Genomic DNA, 18,237 nt, shown 5'->3' with positions numbered 1-18,237 from the left:
ACAAATCTATAAGGTCTGTATTATAATTATTACCAGTTTAGAGATGACTGAAAAACTGAGAGAAGTAGTAGTTTGCCCCAAATTCCCCGTCTAGTTAGTGGCACAGCTATACCAGTTTACTTATAGAGTCCCCATAAATCCCAGTTAGCCTGGGACAGTCCCAGTTTACTGGGACTTGATCTTGAATCCTGAAGTAATAATGAATGGTGTCTCCTGTTCCATTTCAAAAGTGGACTACACAAATTATACGGTCACTTTATCTTAAGGTTTCTCCATCTTGGTTTGAGACATTGACATGTTGGGCTGTAAGAGTCTTTGTTATAGGGGGCTGTCCTGTGCATTGCCAGGTGTTTCACAGCATCGTTGCCCTCTACCCAGTAGATGCCAGTAGCACCCTCCACTTCAAGTAATGAAAAGCAACAATGCCTTCAGACATTGTCAAATGTCCCCAGGAGGGCAAAATTGCTCCTGAGAACCTACAGCATCTAAAGCTTATAGTTATACAAATTTAACTACAAAAGGACAAAACAATCTATTTGTTAGAGCTGAACCTATGCAATAGAGTGGCTGGCATACACCCTGTACTCAATAAAAGTTATTTCTTTTTGTAGAGATGGGATCTCGCTATGCTGCCCAGGCTGATCTTGAACTCCTGGCCTCAAGCCATCCTCTGGCCTTGGCCTTCCAAAGTTCTGAGATTACAGGCACTAGCCACTATCCCTGACCTAAAAGTTCATTTCTTTGGGGTGTCACTTGGCTTTCCAATTGTAGAGAGGTGCAAGGGCTAAACAAGTAATGAAAAAGGTGCCTAGAAGGGCTCTTGAGATAAAAATTGGTTTGTCGCAATTCTTATTAGAGAAAACTGAAATAGTGTAACTACAAAGTGACGCAGCAACCTCCTGGCTGCCCATTCTAATGATATGAAGTTTGAATCGTGATTCCATTGGGGCTTTTGCCTTAGTAATGGACATAAAAGCTAACGTGATAAGAGAGTGTTACAGTGAGTTTCATACTGCAGCAATCTTCTTCAGTATTAATTGCTTATCAGTGTTCTATTTCCTCCTACTCTTAGAAATGACCACCATTTCTTTCATACCACCATTTTCATTTATTAGCAATAACAGAGGAAATACCAATAGCACCAATTCAAAATGAATCCACATGACGTGTTTTATCCTTACAGCTGTAATAACTAGTAACTAACATGGATTGGAAAGCACTTCGCAAATGTAAAAGTGCTGTACAGATACATTATAATTATCATCATTAATAAATTAGCCCGATTCTCCTAGTTCAAAAGGCACGTAAGGTCAGATACATGGGCTTCAGTGGGGCAAAATGATCACAACCTACAATGTAGCAATGGTTCACATGTGTTGGCAACAAGTTTTACCCCATGCAATCCTGCAGAGCTGAAGTTACACACCCTTCAAAATATGGGAGAATGAAGCTAAAAGTAGACAAGACAGTTTTTTTTTAATTTAATGCTTTTTTTAAATAACAGACTCCTACCTCTTTTATATTAATGCCTAAATAGATAATATAATCAAACTTCTAAATTGTACATTATAACGAAATTAAAATGTCTTATTTAAGGTGACAGCAAATTTTGTTACTTTCTATGAGCTGATATTTCAGATACCATTAGAATTTCAAAGCATTCTGCAACTTCAAAAGAGGTCAGACTGGTAAAATTTGTGCTTGCACACCCTCATGGAATATTGTCAGTATTCATTCCAAAATTGTTACTAGAACAAAACAGCTTTATCCATTCCCTTGCCAGCAGAAGTCTTGGCAAGAGATGGCTCTTGGCTGGACCATAAATAAAATTCCTTGAATCACCAGTATCTTGATTTAAGAAAGAAATTTTACTGTGTCTTTCATACACAAAAGCTGATTAACAATGGTTAAAAAAACACTACTCCACTTTTTCACAGGTGTACAAAAGGAAATATAATGGAATTACATTCAACAATAAAGCTTAAAGTTCACTCTAGGTAATAGTTGCATTAACATTCACATACACAAGCACAGAGTAAGTATATTTCAGGAGTCTTATCATAGCATACAGCATACATATGGGAGATTGATTTCAGGTAACATCATAGGTGTTAGTAAGATTAGCAATTCAGAGTGTTATAGAAAAGGAAAACTAAACCAAAGAGAAGGTGTAGGCTAGCACACCAAGACAAGTCACAGAATTAGTAGATCGAAAAATCTGTTCACTGTATGAGAAAACAATATTTTTCTTCAATTTTTGGGTCTTGATATATAGTTGGTTAGAGAAGGTTGTGTATCAAAGTGCACATAATTGTTTCTTAGAAAACAGAGAGAGAGAGAGAGAGAGAGATCATTTTATTAATACATGCAAGAGGCAGCCCCAGAGTGACCTGAAAGAGTAAAGCTGTGACTGGCAGGTGGCCGATATAATACAGATGTTTCAGGCAATTCTCTTAAAGCACTTCTGTAGCAGCAATGATCATTTAAATGGCTGTAGACTGAATTCTCTTTTGAGGAGGGTTTAGGGGAATTGTATTCATATTTCTCTTTAAAGATTTATAGCTATAGACTTTCTCTTTTTTTAAATAAATCTATGAAACAACAAACAGCGAAAGGTGAGGTGTTGGGGTTTTCTTTTGCTTTTGCATAAGTATTGGAAAAGGATCTGGCCTTTTCATAAACATTGTGTGCAAAAGAATTTTTAATAAAGTGAGCACAGGACATGTATAGGAAACATACCAGATCTGCTTCTGTTTCCCAGGGTGGTTCTCTGTTAAAACACTGAACTGTTGGCTTGCAGGTATGATGCAGATTTTAGGTATAATGACATCACAGCCAACAGACTTTAGGATCTCCTAAAGCCTTGTCAGTGGGGGTAGTTTTGTCTCCTAGAGGGTGGCCGCCACCTCTTGAGTTGTAAGATTTAGAAAGTCTGGTCCCTTTTAGTTTACACTTCCCCTCTACAATGATAACTTCGGCTGTTTATTTGTCTTTGTTTTCTTGCCTTCCTTGTACCAATTAGTCTAAGCTGGCCCGTCTCAGCCAATATCTGGCACTCGCATACCCGCGGTAGCCACACATACCCAGTGGCCACAAACACCCAAGCTGCTCAATCTCAAAACTTTTCAGCCTGCCCTGCAAGTGTCATCAAGACAGGATCCCCGGAGCACAGGGCAGAGAGTCCAACCTCTCACTGGCGGGGCTGGGAAGCCTCTCCTTTGCGGCGGAGGAGAAAGGAAACTTGGGTCTGCTTTTTAGGTTCTGAAAACAAGCCAGAGTGGAGAGAAAGAGTTAACACCAGACTTAGTAAAGCTTTTATGACAAAACCTGTTAAATGCGTTCTAGACAGACACAGGGAACTTTCTGCAGATTTCTGAGGTCTCTAAGAGGGCTCATGTAGGTAGGAAAAAGGAGCAGGGAATTGCTACATGGGAGAGATTTGCCATTATTACAAAAACTGGCTAAGTGGCTTGTTTCCATTTGAGGACCTCACTGGTCACTGTTGTCAGTCGTGCTGTTCCCTTTCTCTTTTTTCTCCTGGGTCTTGTTACCCTTCTTCTTTTTCTTCTTTTTCTTGGTCTCCTCCTTTTTGCCGAAGGTTATGAAGTCACTTTTGTCAATTTGGCTGTTAGTAGGCTCCTGCCGGATGGAGATGATTGCAGGAGATCCTGGGATAATGAATTTGTCTGGCAACTCACCGGGACCGGATTGTTTGGGGTTGCCTGGTCCGTATTTAAAGGTCCAGCTGTTGCTATTGACACCCGCACCGACTGGGGGGGACACTTCTCCTGCCTCTGGTTCTGAAAGACAAAACATTACAAATCATTAACAGGGTCAACACATGCTCTTGATTCCACACTGCTGGTAGAGTACAGGAGTACTGCATAGGCAGGCTGAGCCTCCCCAAAAAATCATGAGTTGTTTCTTCAAGTCTGAGGGCAAGGCAAGAGTTTACTTATTTATTTATTTGTTTAATTTTTTTTGAGACAGGATTTCCCTCTGTCACCCAGGCTGAAATGCAGTCATTGCAGCCTCGACTTCCTGTCCTCAATCAATCCTTCCATCTTAGCCTCCCAAGTAGCTGGAACAACAGGCACAAGCTACCATGCCAGGCTAACTTTTTAAAAAATTTTTTTATAGAAATGAGATCTCACTATGTTGCCCAGGCTGGTCTCAAACACTGAAGCTCAAGAGATCCTCCCACCTTGGCCTCCCAAAGTGTTGGAATTATAGACATGAGCTACCACACCCAGCCAAGGCCAGTATTTACAGACAAGCAAGAGGGCAGGTTTTTTCACCAGGATACCAAGAATCTAGTTTCATAGTAGCATATGTTTGGTTCTTTGTGAAGAATTTCCTAAAGAATACAGTTGTGATTATCTTGATTGGGAATGGGATGGGAAATATACAGGCTAAAGGCAAAATATGCTCCTATTAGTGTCTAGATTAAACTTTGGCTATAACTGTATTAGGATGTCTATTTTGTCCAAAACAAGAAAAATTAATTGAATAAATTATTTGATCCTAATTTTATTGTAATAACATTGAAGGGTGGTGGGATGGAGCATGGAAGAGATGGGAATACACAGTGTAAGAGGATGGAATCCTTTTGTAAATTGAGCCTATTTGTTTAGATAAAATACTGGGAGCCAATTTTACTTTCCAAGCCAAGTTCCTTCCCTCATTGTGCTCACAGTCTAGTTGGACATACACTCAAGCAACTAGAAACCAACTTAATACATGCAATAACTAAAGTATATGTAAAGTACTGTGGGACTCCAGAAGAAGAAATTGTTAATTATACTTGAGAAAGTTAATGGGGTTCCAGAGGAGGTGAAATCTGCCCTGAGTCTTGGGAAAATGATTATGCATCCACAGGAGTTTTCAATAGAAGACATTCCCAAGAGTCTGATTGGAAGACACACCATAAAGTATACCAGTGACTTCTAGAAGAGTAGAAGTCAGAGCTGGAGAGGAATGGTGATGGTCTGTCTGGGCAAAGTGATCCCAGTGGCCATGACATTGGATGCTCTGACATCATAGCAATGTTTATGTATCTAACACTGCTCCTTTGGTTGACACATGAAAAGCTCCATCAAATAAACTGTTTATGTTCAATTACGGTTTAGAGTGGTGTACATCTGCTATTTCAATTTCCTATTACTTCTCAGTCTCCTCTAATTTGGTGTCCCTGAGCAGTAATTTTCTAACATAACTCAGGTCAAGTTCATTATATTACTTCCACAATCAATGGTCACATTTTAGTCCTCATCTTATCAAACCTCTCAGCAGCATTTGTCATCCCCTTCTTGAAACACTTATTCTCATGAGTTCTTTGTCATATAGGAGAATAACCCCAATAAGTTCTTAGATGGACTGGACCCCTGTTAAAAAATGCAGATTAACAAGAAAAAAAAGCAAACAGAAGTTTATTAACATGTATATTTCATATATACATGACAGACACCCAGAGAATGAGCAGTTCTCAAAAAGGTGGCTTAGAATTCCAGCTTATATAGCATCTTCAACAGAGAACAATAAATTTTTAAAGAAGTGTAAGATAAAGGAAAAGACCTTTGAGGACTTTGAGTCTCTAATGGGTAGCTACTTGGGGGAAGGCAAATGAATGGCAGATAAAGGCTAATTTGTAAAGCAGTACAATTTCCAGGCCAGTAAGAATCCAAAGTTATCTTCAGTGGTTAACCTTTGTTCTCCCTGGTGGTGGGAGGCAGAGGAGGGAGGTGGAAGCAGGATAACTTATGTCTTTGTAAATTTATGCTCTTTTAGGCAAATAGAGGGAGGGCAGAAGACCTCTCCTGTATCTACTTCTTTTATTATTATTATGATTTTTTTTTTTAATTTGAGATAGAGCCTTGCTCTGTTGCCCAGGCTGGAGTGCAGTGGCGAGATATCAGCTCACTGCAGTCTCTGCCTCCTGGGTTCAAGTAATTCTCGTGCCTCAGCCTCCTGAGTAGCTGGGACTACAGGCACATGCCACCATGCCTGGCTAATTTTTTTTTTTTGTATTTTAGTAGACATGGGGTTTCATCATGTTGCCCAGGCTGGTCTCGAACTCCTGAGCTCAGGCAATCTGCCCACTTCAGCCTCCCAAAGTGCTAAGATTACAGGCGTGAGCCCACTGCACCCGGCCTGTATCTGCTTCTTTTAACTTGCCTTCAGCTCAATAATCCTTCTTATTTTGGGACAGCATATTCTGGCCCCCACCATCAAAACATTCTCCTGACCTTTCTGTCTGGCTGTTCTTTGTCAGTTTCCTTTGTCAGTTTCTTTGTCAGTCTCCTCATCTGTGTGTTGAAGCTTCCTTGGGTTTGGCCCTAGACTCTCTTCTCTATTTTCTCTTCACTCTCTCCTTTTGGGATCTCAGCCATATCCATAGATATAAATACCATATGAATAAGCTGATGAGATGCAGACTTATATTTTAAGCCCACATCTCTCTGTGCTCCAATCTCATGTATAACTGCCTATCTGGTATCCCCAGTTGGAAATCTCATGGGCATCCCAAACTGAAGAAATCTGAAATCAAACTCTTGATTCCTCGAATCTATTCCTTTCTAAATCTTTCCAGTTTCAGTAAATTACATCCCATTTACCCCATTTCTCAAGCCAGAAAGTTCAGAGCTAATTATTCATTTTTCTCTATTCTATTCTTCATTCTCCATTTATAATACATCATCAAGACCTGTCATTTCTGCCTCCTAAATATATCTTGACTCTGGCCTCTTCTCCCAATTTTCACTGCCACCACTCTTTCAGGACACCATCATCTCTTATATGAATTGCAGCAATAGTCTCCTTATTCAGTCTGCTTCCACTTTTGCTTCTCTCCAACCCTCCACACAGTAGCCAGAGTCATCTTTATTTTTTAAAGTCTCTCTTTAAAAATGACATATAACAGCCAGGCGCGGTGGCTCACACATGTAATCCCAGCACTTTGGGAGGCCGAGATGGGCAGATCACAAGGTCAGGAGATTGAGACCATCCTGGCTAACACAGTGAAACCCCGCCTCTACTAAAAAATAGAAAAAAATTAGCCGGGCGTGGTGATGGGTGCCTGTAGTCCCAGCTACTCAGGAGGCTGAGGCAGGAGAATGGCGTGAACCCAGGAGGTGGAGCTTGCAGTGAGCTGAGATCGTGCCACTGCACTCCAGCCTGGGCGACAGAGCAAGACTCTGTCAAAAAAAAAAAAAAAAATTGAGGCATAACGTACATATAGAACACTCTTTTAAAAATAGAAATCAGATTATATCACTCCTCTGCTTAAGCTTTCTATTGCCTTGAGAAAAAAAAAAAAAAAACTCCTTACCATGATACATAAGTCCCTTCAATAATCTGATTTTTATTTCTTCTCCACTCTCATCTACAAATCTCCCTGTTACTATTATACTCCATCCACACAGGCCTTCTTTCAGATCCTCAAATACTCTTTGGAGTTGTTTTTTGTTGTTGTTTGTTAGAGATAGGTTCTCACTCTGTCACCCAGGCTGAAGTGCAGTAGTGCAATCATTGCTTGCTGTAACCTCAAACTCCTGGACTCAAGCGACCCTCCTTTCTCAGCCTCCCAAGTGGCTGGGACTACAGGCCACCATACCTGGCTCCTTGGAGTTGTTTTTACCTCAAGATCTTTACACATCTGGTTTGCTTTTGTCTTGAATGATCTCTCATCTGTTCTTAGCATGACTCCTCATTCTTCAAGTTTGTATTAAATGTAACCTCCTCGGAAAGGCATTCTATGATATTCCTAGCCAAGCAGCACTCCCTTAGCCTATTAGTCTCTATCACTATAAGATTCACAAAGGCAAAAAATATATCTGTTTATTCACCAATGTATAACCAGTGCCTAGCACAATTCCTGGCCCATAACAGGTGTTTAGTAAATACTGGATGAATGAATGAAAGGACTGATGTGAGAAGTGAAAGTGGTACCCACTCTTTAGCAGACCAAACAACTCTCCAGTGAGGCACTTTTGGGGTCCCTAAAGACAATGAGGTAATGCATGTAAAGTGCTAAGCTTGATCCTTAGCACAATGCAAGAATTCAGTAAATGGTATCACATATGGGCAATTATATATAATGCAGCTCTTGGGGCTTAGGAGGCCAAGATAAAGATACTGCAAATTTACAGCAGGCAGTGAGGAGAGGGGGCAAGAAATTTTCTTCTCTCTTCCAAACCCTTTTCCTTACACCATGCTTCCCCTGGCAGAGCTGACACAATAGCACTTTAGGGATGAGAAACAAATTTTTTCTCTGAGACTAATGTCTTTGATCTATCTAAATTAATCAAATCTGCAATTTAGCTCAGCCAGAATCTGCCTGTTTACCTTTAAAATACAGGTCCTGTCTCTAAGAGACTGAGACAAAAGAGAGAAATGTATTTAAAAGCCTCTGATTCGGCGCCTAAAACTGGGTTTCAGCACCACTCCACAGTCCTTTAGTTGCCCTCAGAGCCCAAAATGGAAATTTTTCTTCAACCATAACCAGGACTCTGCATGAGGCCTAAGCACTGTCATCTGGAGATGCAGAACACAGAAATATCTTCATCTTGCAGAGTTAAAGGACATTAATGGCTGTGTCTATTGGCGGAGGGAGCCCCTCACAGCAGGACCGCCAAGAGTTAATCCACTTTAACATGTCACTGAGCTTCCTGGTTCTATATGACTCAGCCTAAACTCCAGGAAGCAGAGATCTAGTCAGGTGCCTCCTCCACATGTCCAGCTTCCGCAGAGCAGAACAAGGTGTGGTCTCTCCAGTCCCTCACAGACCACTGTGCCTCACCTGTTCTGGTTGTTGTATAAACAAACATCTCTGAGAGCTCAGCAGCATGTAGACTGTGACTCATTCCAATAAAACAAAAGCTTAAGGATCTGACAAACACTGACTGACCTCCTAATCTGAATTCCTTTTGGCTAAGAGCACTCAAGACACTTGGCTGGCTTTGCCTATAAAATGTCATGCCTTTGGGGCAGAATCAAGGAGATACTTCCTTTTGAAGAAGATGAAAATGGAAGAAGCATATTTCTACCCCTAACCCCAACCAGGGGCCAGTATCAGCAAATGATCAATCAAGGAAATGTTTCTTCTTTCAGTGCAGCCTCCTTTCCCTTCTAGGATCTCCGGCAAGTCTCCTCCCTTATGCACCCAGGGTCCTAGCTCACCCTCAGGCAAAGACAAGGCTGAGGGTGCAGTCAAGACCCAAATGAATGGGCCTGTTAAGAGGCTAGAAGGAGGATTTCAGACACATATAAATCTGGTAGGGGTCTGAATCTTTAGGCAGAGCCCTTCCCAGACTACAGATTACAACCCAATAGGATTTAAAAGTTTATTTAACAGAGTACGATCATAATTATACAAAATATGGTTTTGCTTTTTTATTGGATCAGCCGATATCTTCACAATGGGTAGGGATACATTTTAAAATCAGAACAACATATATTTTAATAAAAGCAGACAGATCTTCACTTCTACTTTAAAAACTGCCCTCTGGGGCCAGGAACGGTGGCTCACATCTAAAATCCCAGCACTTTGGGAGTCTGAGGGGGGTGGATCACTTGAAGCCAGGAGTTCAAGACCAGCCTAGGGAACATGGTGAAACCCCATCTCTACTAAAACTATAAAAATTAGCGAGACTGTGGTGGTGCACCCCTGTAATTTCATCTGCTTCAGAGGCTGAGGCATAGGAATCACTTGAACCTGGGAGGTGGAGGTTTCAGTGAGCTGAGATTGCACCACTGCACTCCAGCCTGGGTGATAGAGCAAACAAACAAAAAACCCTGCCCTCTGGAAGTAGCTGGCCACTTCATGTAATCCTACAATCCAATTTGGGCCCTTCCCTTAGGCACTGCCCAGGAATCTTTTTGGCAAAATTTCCAGCTTTCCTCTTTCATGCTAAACTAACCCTGGCTGCCTGAGTTGATGGAGTTGAGCCTCAGGGACTGGGAATGATCAGGTCAGAGGCTTTGCCAAGGCAAATGGCAGGAAAGGGCCAGAAGATTGTGAAGCAAATATCAGGCCTGTTAAACTCACCCTCATCCGCATTTGGAACTGTTCTAACAGGCCCCTTAACAAGGCCAGGAGGGCTTTTCTGATTTACACTGACTTTCCCTAATAGAAGAACATAAACTCATTTTGACCAAGGATACTATTTTCAGGAAAGCTCTCAGAGGGGCATGTGCTGGAGGGTGTTGGAGGGTGTTCGCTTTTCTTATCTTCTCTTCATCTTGCTTTGTTCTCTCTGTTCTTGAGGACTTGCCCTGGTTCTCTCACTAGTGCATAGTCCTGGGCCATTCATATAAATATCTCTGAGCCTCAGTTTCCTCATCTATAAAATGGAGATGATCCCCTTCCTGTCTACATCACAGGGTTGTCGACGTAGTTAACATTTACTGTGCCCTTCCTATGTGCGTGCGACAGAGTTAAACAAATCTACACGCCATATAGGTTTTGGTCCTGACAAGAGCGCCTTGAAGTAGGTATTTCTAGTTTCTCTGTCTGTGTTATGTGTCTGTTTTATAGATGAGGGGACTAAGGACTAATGGTCACATGGTCACTAACTGGTGGAGCCTGGGACTCAAATCTAGGGAGTCTGACTCCAGCTAGGAGACTCAGATCCTGAGCTGTATAACAAGGTCATCCTTTGAAAACCCTAAAGCGTTATACAAATGTGCCAATTATTATGGTTATTGCCTGTTTTGTTACTACTATTTGGGAGGTACAGAGATGCCAGCAGGAGCCCTAAGCCAGAATGAGTTGAAAGAAGGAGTGGAGGTGGGGGAAGGGGTGCGGATACAGCCCGGCCTCCAGGTTTCGGCCCCGCCCATTTGCTCCCCATTCATCCCTTTGTTACCAGCTCTGGGATTTCAGCGCTGAGGTTAATAAAGAGCTTCCAGAAAACCCATTATTTTGATTAAAGCCGGGGACTATCTTGCCAGACAGCACTCTGGAGCCTGCCTACCGCCCACTCTGCTAAGTCAGTGCAGCCGGCAAAGGCTATTAAATGATTACAGCCGTTTCCGGCCCAGCCCCTGGACTGCTCGTTCTTTGGCGCGGGCGGCTGCTGCTGCCTCTGGATGCCCAGGAAAGAGTCAGGGCACCGAAGGCTGTGCAGATTCTGGGTTTGCAAGTGAACTTCCAGGCTTTCCGCGCAAAGACACCCCGCCTCTCCCTCCTCCTTATTTCCGCTCACCACCCAAGTCAGCCACTGCAGTGTTTTTCAAGCAGCCCCGATTTCTTTTGTTCCTTTTTGGCTTTGGGCATCAATTTAATCAACCTCTCTCTCTGTCTCCCTCTCTGTCAGAATTTGGCCGATTGTAGAATGATAGTATATACTCAGGCTGACCAAACGGCAAAAACCATCCGCCATCAACCACTGAAACAGCCCAGGTTGTAAAATATCTCAAGCTCCTTCCCCGCCCCCTATTTCGCCATCTGTGGGGTTTGTTGGACCGACTGGACAAGCTCCGCCTTCTCCCACGCCTTCACCCCCAACCCCCGCCAATCTTTTATGAACTGGGCGAACCTAATCTGAGTAATCACAGCCCACAAAACACAGCAGAATCGTGGTCTGAAACCCAAATCCTGTCCAGGATCAGAGAGGGAGGAAGCTAAGCCCACCTGGGCTAGCATTTCCAGCACTTCCCCGCTGCTGCTTAGTCCTTCAATTGACAGTGGAAAGACTTTTCCATGGAAACAAGGGAATGTAAAAATATACTCCCTGTTCTCTGTAGGATCTTAGGCTCTGTAATCAGAATAGTAGGCTTAAACCTGGCTACATCATGTAAATTATGGTGATGTTTGGCAAATTATTTCATATCTCTGGGCCTCAGTTTTCATCCGTAAAAAAAGATCATAAGAGTGCCCCCCCCATAGGGTTGTTATAGATTAAATGTAACTATCCTTATACAGCATATAGCATAAGTGCATGGTGCAAAGTAAAAACTCATTAAATTTTACTTACTAAGATCAGAGCAACAGAAGATTCATTTGTTTAAGGACTATTGATTGCTTATTATGGATTAGACAGTTTATTGGGTATTTTGCATGTATTTAATTTTAAATGATTTAATTACAATTAATTAAAGCTATTATTATAAATGTATTTATCTAAATACATATTTAAAGCATATTTATTTTATAAAAAAGGAATCTGAAGGCTTAAATTACAGCAAGATAATTTGTCCTAAATCACACAGGATTTTTTTTTTTTTTTTAGAGACAGCGTCTATATCTGTTGCCCAGGTTGGAGTACAATGGTGAGGTCATGGCTGACTGCCAGCCTGGACCTCCTGGGCTCAAGTGATCCTCCCATCTCAGCCTTCTGAGTAGCTAGGATTACAGATGTGCGCCACTATGCCTGGCTAAGATTTTTCTTTTTTAATATATAGAGATAGGGGCCAGGCACGGTGGCTCATGCCTGTAATCCCAGCACTTTGGGAGGCAGAGGCAGGTGGATCACCTGAGGTCAGGAGTTCGAGACCAGCCTGCCCAACATGGTGAAACCCTGTCTCTACTAAAAATACAAAAATTAGCTGGTCATGGTGGCAGGAACCTGTAATCCCAGCTACTCGGGAGTCTGAGGCAGGAGAGTCACTTGAACCCTGGAGAAGGAGGTTGCAGTGAGCCGAAATCTCACTATTGCACTCCAGCTTGGGCGACAAAAAAAAAAAAAAAAAAAAAAAAAAAAAATATATATATATATATATATATATATATATATGTAGAGAGAGAGAGAGAGACAGAGAGAGAGACCTTGCTGTGTTGCTCAAGCTGGTCTTGAACTCGTGGCCTCAAGCAATCTTCCCACCTCTGCCTCCCCAAAGTGCTAGGATCACAGCTGTCAGCCACCACATTCAGCCCCACACAGGGATTTGACAATGAAGGTGAAAAACTATTCTCACATTGACTCCTTGGCTCAATAATCAAATAGTTTTTGTTTGTTTTGTTTACTTCTTGTGAAGCCTTGGGGATGAGGGAAGAGATGGAGTTGAGCTCCATTCACAGGCCTAGCATTGTGATCTATAGAGCAGCTGGGAGAGTGGTGTGTGTGTGATTGGATGTCAGGCTTAGCAATGCGGAGGCCAATCTAATACCACTCCCCAGAGGCCGCTAGAGCTGCTACTCCTGGGTATTTCACCCTCTTTGGGTGGAATGAGTTGAGCTGGAAGAAGATTTTTTGGCTGTTTGGTGTCCCAAGCTACAGCTGGGCTAATTTTCAGTAATCTTGGAGCGGAAGAGATAAATACACTTGGCATATTTTTAAAGCCACAGCTCTTGCTTTGTGCCCAAAATAACTCTGCCATTTCTAGGTTAAGAGTATAAAGACATCATGTGCTGCGAACCCAGATTCAAACATTGGAATGGCTGGTCTCCGTAGTTAGCTAAAAAAAAAATCACATTTCTTCTTTCCGTGAGCTTCCCGCAACCCAGCAGGGCTCAGGCTGCACAGTTTTCTCTACCTTGTTTCCTGGTTGCTAAGGTCCCCCAGGATGTAGGGAAGGCAATTTCCCTTTATAGTCTCTTCTCAAAATACCCCCTCTTCAGTTGGCTGTCATATCCAGAGGGTAACAAAATGCTTAAAATGTAGGTTCTTGGGTAACATAGACTTGAGTTGGAATCTGCTTCACCACTTATTCGTTGAACTTTGAGCAAGGTACTTGGCCTCTTAGCTCCCATTCTTTCATATGCAAAACAAAGATAACAATAACCATCTAATGGGATTGTGAACATTAAAAAGAGACAAGGCTTATAAATCACACAGATCAATGTCTGTCATGCAGAAATTCTGAAATAAAGAATGGGTATTATTACTATGTAGTATTCCTTTACGAATCCAACTCCCACTTTAACCACCTATTCTCAAATGTAGTACTTCCAGAAATTCTCTTTTCCAAGGACCTTCTCCCCATCAGGCTCTGCTCCTCCTAGGGGATTGAAGACTTCCGGCTGTGACATTTTCTAGCTTAGAAATGGTTGCTAGGTTGCTCTCCATAGCCCTCTGAAGGAGGAAGTGAAGGAGGCTGCTTAGACATGGTGGAAAGCACACTGGACGAAGTATCAAAAGTCATTTGGGTTCAAATCTCAGCTCCAGCATTCTGCTTTCTACTATTTTCTAGGATACTATTTGATTAACAGTGACTTACAGTTTCTTCATCTGTAAAATGGATATAATAGCTACCTCCCAGAGGCACTGTTATTTATTCAACTAAACTTATTATTTACAAGGCCAGGCATGTGGCTCACGCCAGTAATCCAGCACTTTGGGAGGCCAAGGCAGGCAGATCACCTGAGGTCAGGGGTTCGAGACCAGCCTGACCAACATAGTGAAACTCTGTCTCTACTAAACATACAAAATTAGCCTAGCGTGGTGGCGCTAGCTTGTAATCCCAGCTACTTGGGAGGCTGAGGCAGGAGTATCACTTGAACCCAGGAGGCAGAGGTTGCAGTGAGCTGAGATTGTGCCATTGCACTCCAGCCTGGGCAACAAGAGCAAAACTCTGTCTCAAAAAAAACAAAAAACAAAAAACTTATTTACAATAAATTAGACATTAAATTAGGAATTAGGGATATAAATATGAATAATATTAGGACAAGTACCCTGTTCTCAAAGAGTTACAGCACAGTGGCAGGAAAAGACAAGTAAATGAATAAATACAATAATAGTTTGAAAGGATAAACAAGGTAGATAAACTCTGGCATAAAGATGGCATTAAACTTTCTAGAGACGGTGTGTGTAGTGGTTAAGAGCACAGACTAAGAAGTCAAACAATCCTGCTTCAGATCCTGGTGCCCTTACTAAATGTGTGATCTTATTTAATCCTATGGGTGTCAGTTTTCTTAGCAGTAAAATGAGTATAATAATGCACAAATTTCTGGGTGTGGTTATACAGACTAAAGGAGTTAATACTTGTAAAGTGCTTAGAATAATACTTGGCACATGGCTTAACTGTTCAGTACAGGTTAGCTATTATGATTCACAAGTAAATGTTCTCCTCTGTTTGCTCTAGCATTTTTAACTGCGGAGGCTAAGTCTGTTGATGATGATGATGTCACTGAGTTAAGTGACATATAGCACTAGCTCGAGGTGGGGATGGAAGGTTCAGAGGGAAGTATGTAACAAGTGCAGTCCAACTACAGGTAAGTGAATGCCAATTTGCCAATTTGGTATTTTTATATCCTATGACTCTGTAATTCTACTTCTGGAAATTTATCCTGTAAAAATACTAGCAAGCATGCATAAGAAATATGTATAAGAATGTATATTGCATTGTTTAGAAAACATAGATACCAACAGGAAATTAGATAAATTATAACATAGGTATACAACATAGTACTATACCCTTACTCAAGAAGATTGTGGCAAATCTATATGTACTGACGTAGAAAGGTGTTCGTTAACACACACACACACACACACATACAAGCTGTATAATAACATGTATTGCATTATCCCATTTTGCTTTTTGAAAATCTCTATATAGTCATGAACCCCATAATCATGTTTCAGTCAACAACGGACCACACATATGACAGTTGTCCTATAAGATTATAATAATGTATTTTTATTGTACTTTTTCTGTGTTTAGGTATGTTGAGATACACAAATACTTATCATTGTGTAACAATTGCCTACAGTATTCAGTATAGTAACATAATGTACAGGTTTGTAGCCTAGGAGAAATAGGCCATATGATAGAGCCTAAGTGTGTAGTATGCTATATCATCTAGGTTTATGTAAGTACATTCTATGATATTTGTACAACGAAAAAACTGCCTAATGACACATTTCTCAGTGTATCCCCATTGTTAAGTGATGCAAGAAATATTTGGAAGAGTGAACCCTAAAGTAAACATGGAAGTTGGGTGGTAATGATAGTTTCAATAATGATGTCAATATAGTTTCATCAATTGTAATGAATGTACCACTCTGGGCAGGATGTCACTGTGGCGGGGGGTGGGGGCATTGTGTACATGGGAGAGCAGGAGTGCATGAGAACTCTGCACTTTCTACTCAACTTTGCTGTGAATCTAAAACTGCTCTAAAAAGTAAAGTTGATTAATTTAAAAAAATATTGGAGGATACACACAAAATTGTTAACAGTGGTTGCTTCACCAAAGGGGAGTGGGATTGAGGGAAATAAATATTTCTATGCAAATAATGCTATATTTTTTAATACTCACTTCAACAATGTAATTCTATTTTATTTAAAAATACATTAATTTAAAATGTAGACATATAAAGAATTCTGGAGATGCACACTAAATTATTGGTAGTGGTTACTTTTGGAAAGCATGATTGGATATAGGGAGTGAGGCACTACTCATTTTATTTTAGTCCTGCACAGATATAATTTGTTATGACTTTTGTTTCTTCTGTAATTAAATCAAAGAGAGAGAGGTTCAGAAGAATACTAGCCCAACATGGTTCAAAAACTAGCCTGGACCCAGGATTAACTACATAATTTGCAGGAACCAGTGAAATTTGCCAAGTGAAAATGGGGGAGGGGGCCCTTGTTAACAAATTATCAAGAACTTCAAGACAGTGACAGCATAATATCAAAACACACAGGGCCTTTCTAAATGCTGGGCCCCAAGAAGCCAGACTTGCCTGGGCCTGAGCACTACTGGGTTCCTCCCTTAGCACCACAACTTGACACTTACTATTCCCAAAGGTTTCACACTGCCTGCCCCACCTGAAACTCTATGAGGCATTATTTCACCCGACAACAAAATGGCTTCTGACTTTGGTTGGGTTTTCAAACTTTTCTTCTCTACCCTCCCCCCTTACTTTGTTACAATCTGTGCTTCTTAAAATTTGGCAGCAATCCCAGGCTCTGTGTTGCTGTGTCACTTCTCAGCCTTGAGTAACCATTTCTAGACAAGTAGTGATATCCCTGCATTGAGGGTATAAAATGGAGGTGCCATCAGCACATTGCAGTATAAGGAAGGCAAGATAATGGAAGAACCCTCTACCCCACCCTGCACACTTCCATACCATTCCATGTAATCTAGCAAAAACATCTTGAATCCTCTTTACTGTGTGCCAAGCACTGTGTTAAGTGCCGGGAGCATTAAATTGAGTAGTAATAGTTCTGACGACATTTTTGAGTGGCTACCATGAACTAAGCATGGTTCTAAGCATTTTGTGTGCATTATGTCATTTAATACTTACAACAGCCTATGGTCTCTCCTCTTTTACACATTGATAAATCTGAAGCACAGGTTGCACAATTATTAAGTGATATGATAGAAATGTGAGGCACTGTGCAATGCCAGGCTATCTCCCTTCAGAAGCTAATGTGAGACAAATTTTAAACCTGCCCTTCACTCTCCACATTTTCTCAGACATGATATACCAAATCCACCAGGATTACCTAAGAACATTTCCAAGGCCAGCCCTTTTTTTAACAATTAAAAAAATGCTGCATTTACTTCCCTTTTTGATTCTCCTTTTCTAAACACTCCAAAGTTTCCGATATTTGGTTTGGGAGAAGAAAAACACTAAGTTGAAAGCTCATAGCTCATCTTGACATTCAGTACAGTGATCGCCCCTTATTCGAGATTTGATTTCTGAGGCTTCAGTTACCCCCAGTCAACCTTAGTCTGAAAATATTAAATGAAAAATTTCAAAAATAAACAATTCATAAGTTGTAAATTGCAAGCTGTTCTGAGTAATGTGATGAAATCTCGAGCCATCCCGCTTTATCCTGCCCAGTACGTGAATCATCCCTCTGTCCGGCCTATCCATGCCGTCTACACTACTCACCTGTTAGTTCACTTAGAAAGTGTCTTGTTATCCGATTGGCTGTTTTGGTATCAAAGGGCTTGTATTCAAGTACCCTTATTTTACTTAATACTGGCCCCAAAGCACAAGAGTATTGTGCCGAATTTATAAATTAAACTTTATCATAGGTGCGCCTATGAAAGAACATACTGTATATAAAGGTCAGTACTAAATGAGGTTTCAGGTATCCACTGAGGGTCTTGGAATGTATCTCCACAGATAAGTTTGGATTGCTGTAGGTTGATTTTTGAAAATTCAGTAGAGTTAAGGAAACTTAAAAGAATCTTCTTTCCTAAATATATACAAACCAACTAACCTTCTAGTGGCTCTCCATGGCCAACAAATGAAACTACAAATTATTTAGCAGGACGTTTAAGGTCCTACAAAATCTGATTCCAGTCTACGTTTCTGATCTCATTTCCTAACATCTCTTTATTCT

General features: G+C 41.1%; 1 protein-coding gene across 13 annotated transcripts in view; it reads right to left on the bottom strand.

Moving 5' to 3' along the window:
• Window positions 1-1,084: 1,084 nt before the first annotated feature.
• The window catches only part of LOC116471606 (protocadherin alpha-C2), a 206,068-nt gene continuing 188,915 nt past the window's right edge, over window positions 1,085-18,237 (bottom strand). For 10 of the 13 annotated variants that reach the window (XM_058439929.1, XM_032158127.2, XM_058439927.1 and 7 more), the window contains one exon: window positions 1,085-3,800. In XM_058439929.1, coding sequence (XP_058295912.1) covers window positions 3,490-3,800 — 311 coding nt within the window. In that variant the 3' untranslated portion in view covers window positions 1,085-3,489. The remainder of the gene's footprint in view (window positions 3,801-18,237) is intronic. The other 3 variants (XM_032158125.2, XR_009213826.1, XM_058439930.1) reach the window with 3 other exon arrangements.

This window comes from Hylobates moloch, unplaced genomic scaffold (assembly GCF_009828535.3).
Source record: "Hylobates moloch isolate HMO894 unplaced genomic scaffold, HMol_V3 SCAFFOLD_6, whole genome shotgun sequence".
In the NCBI taxonomy this organism is placed as follows: Eukaryota; Metazoa; Chordata; class Mammalia; order Primates; family Hylobatidae; genus Hylobates; species Hylobates moloch.
The sequence above is the reverse complement of the archived record's forward strand: the minus strand, read 5'-3'. Positions and strand labels throughout refer to the sequence as shown.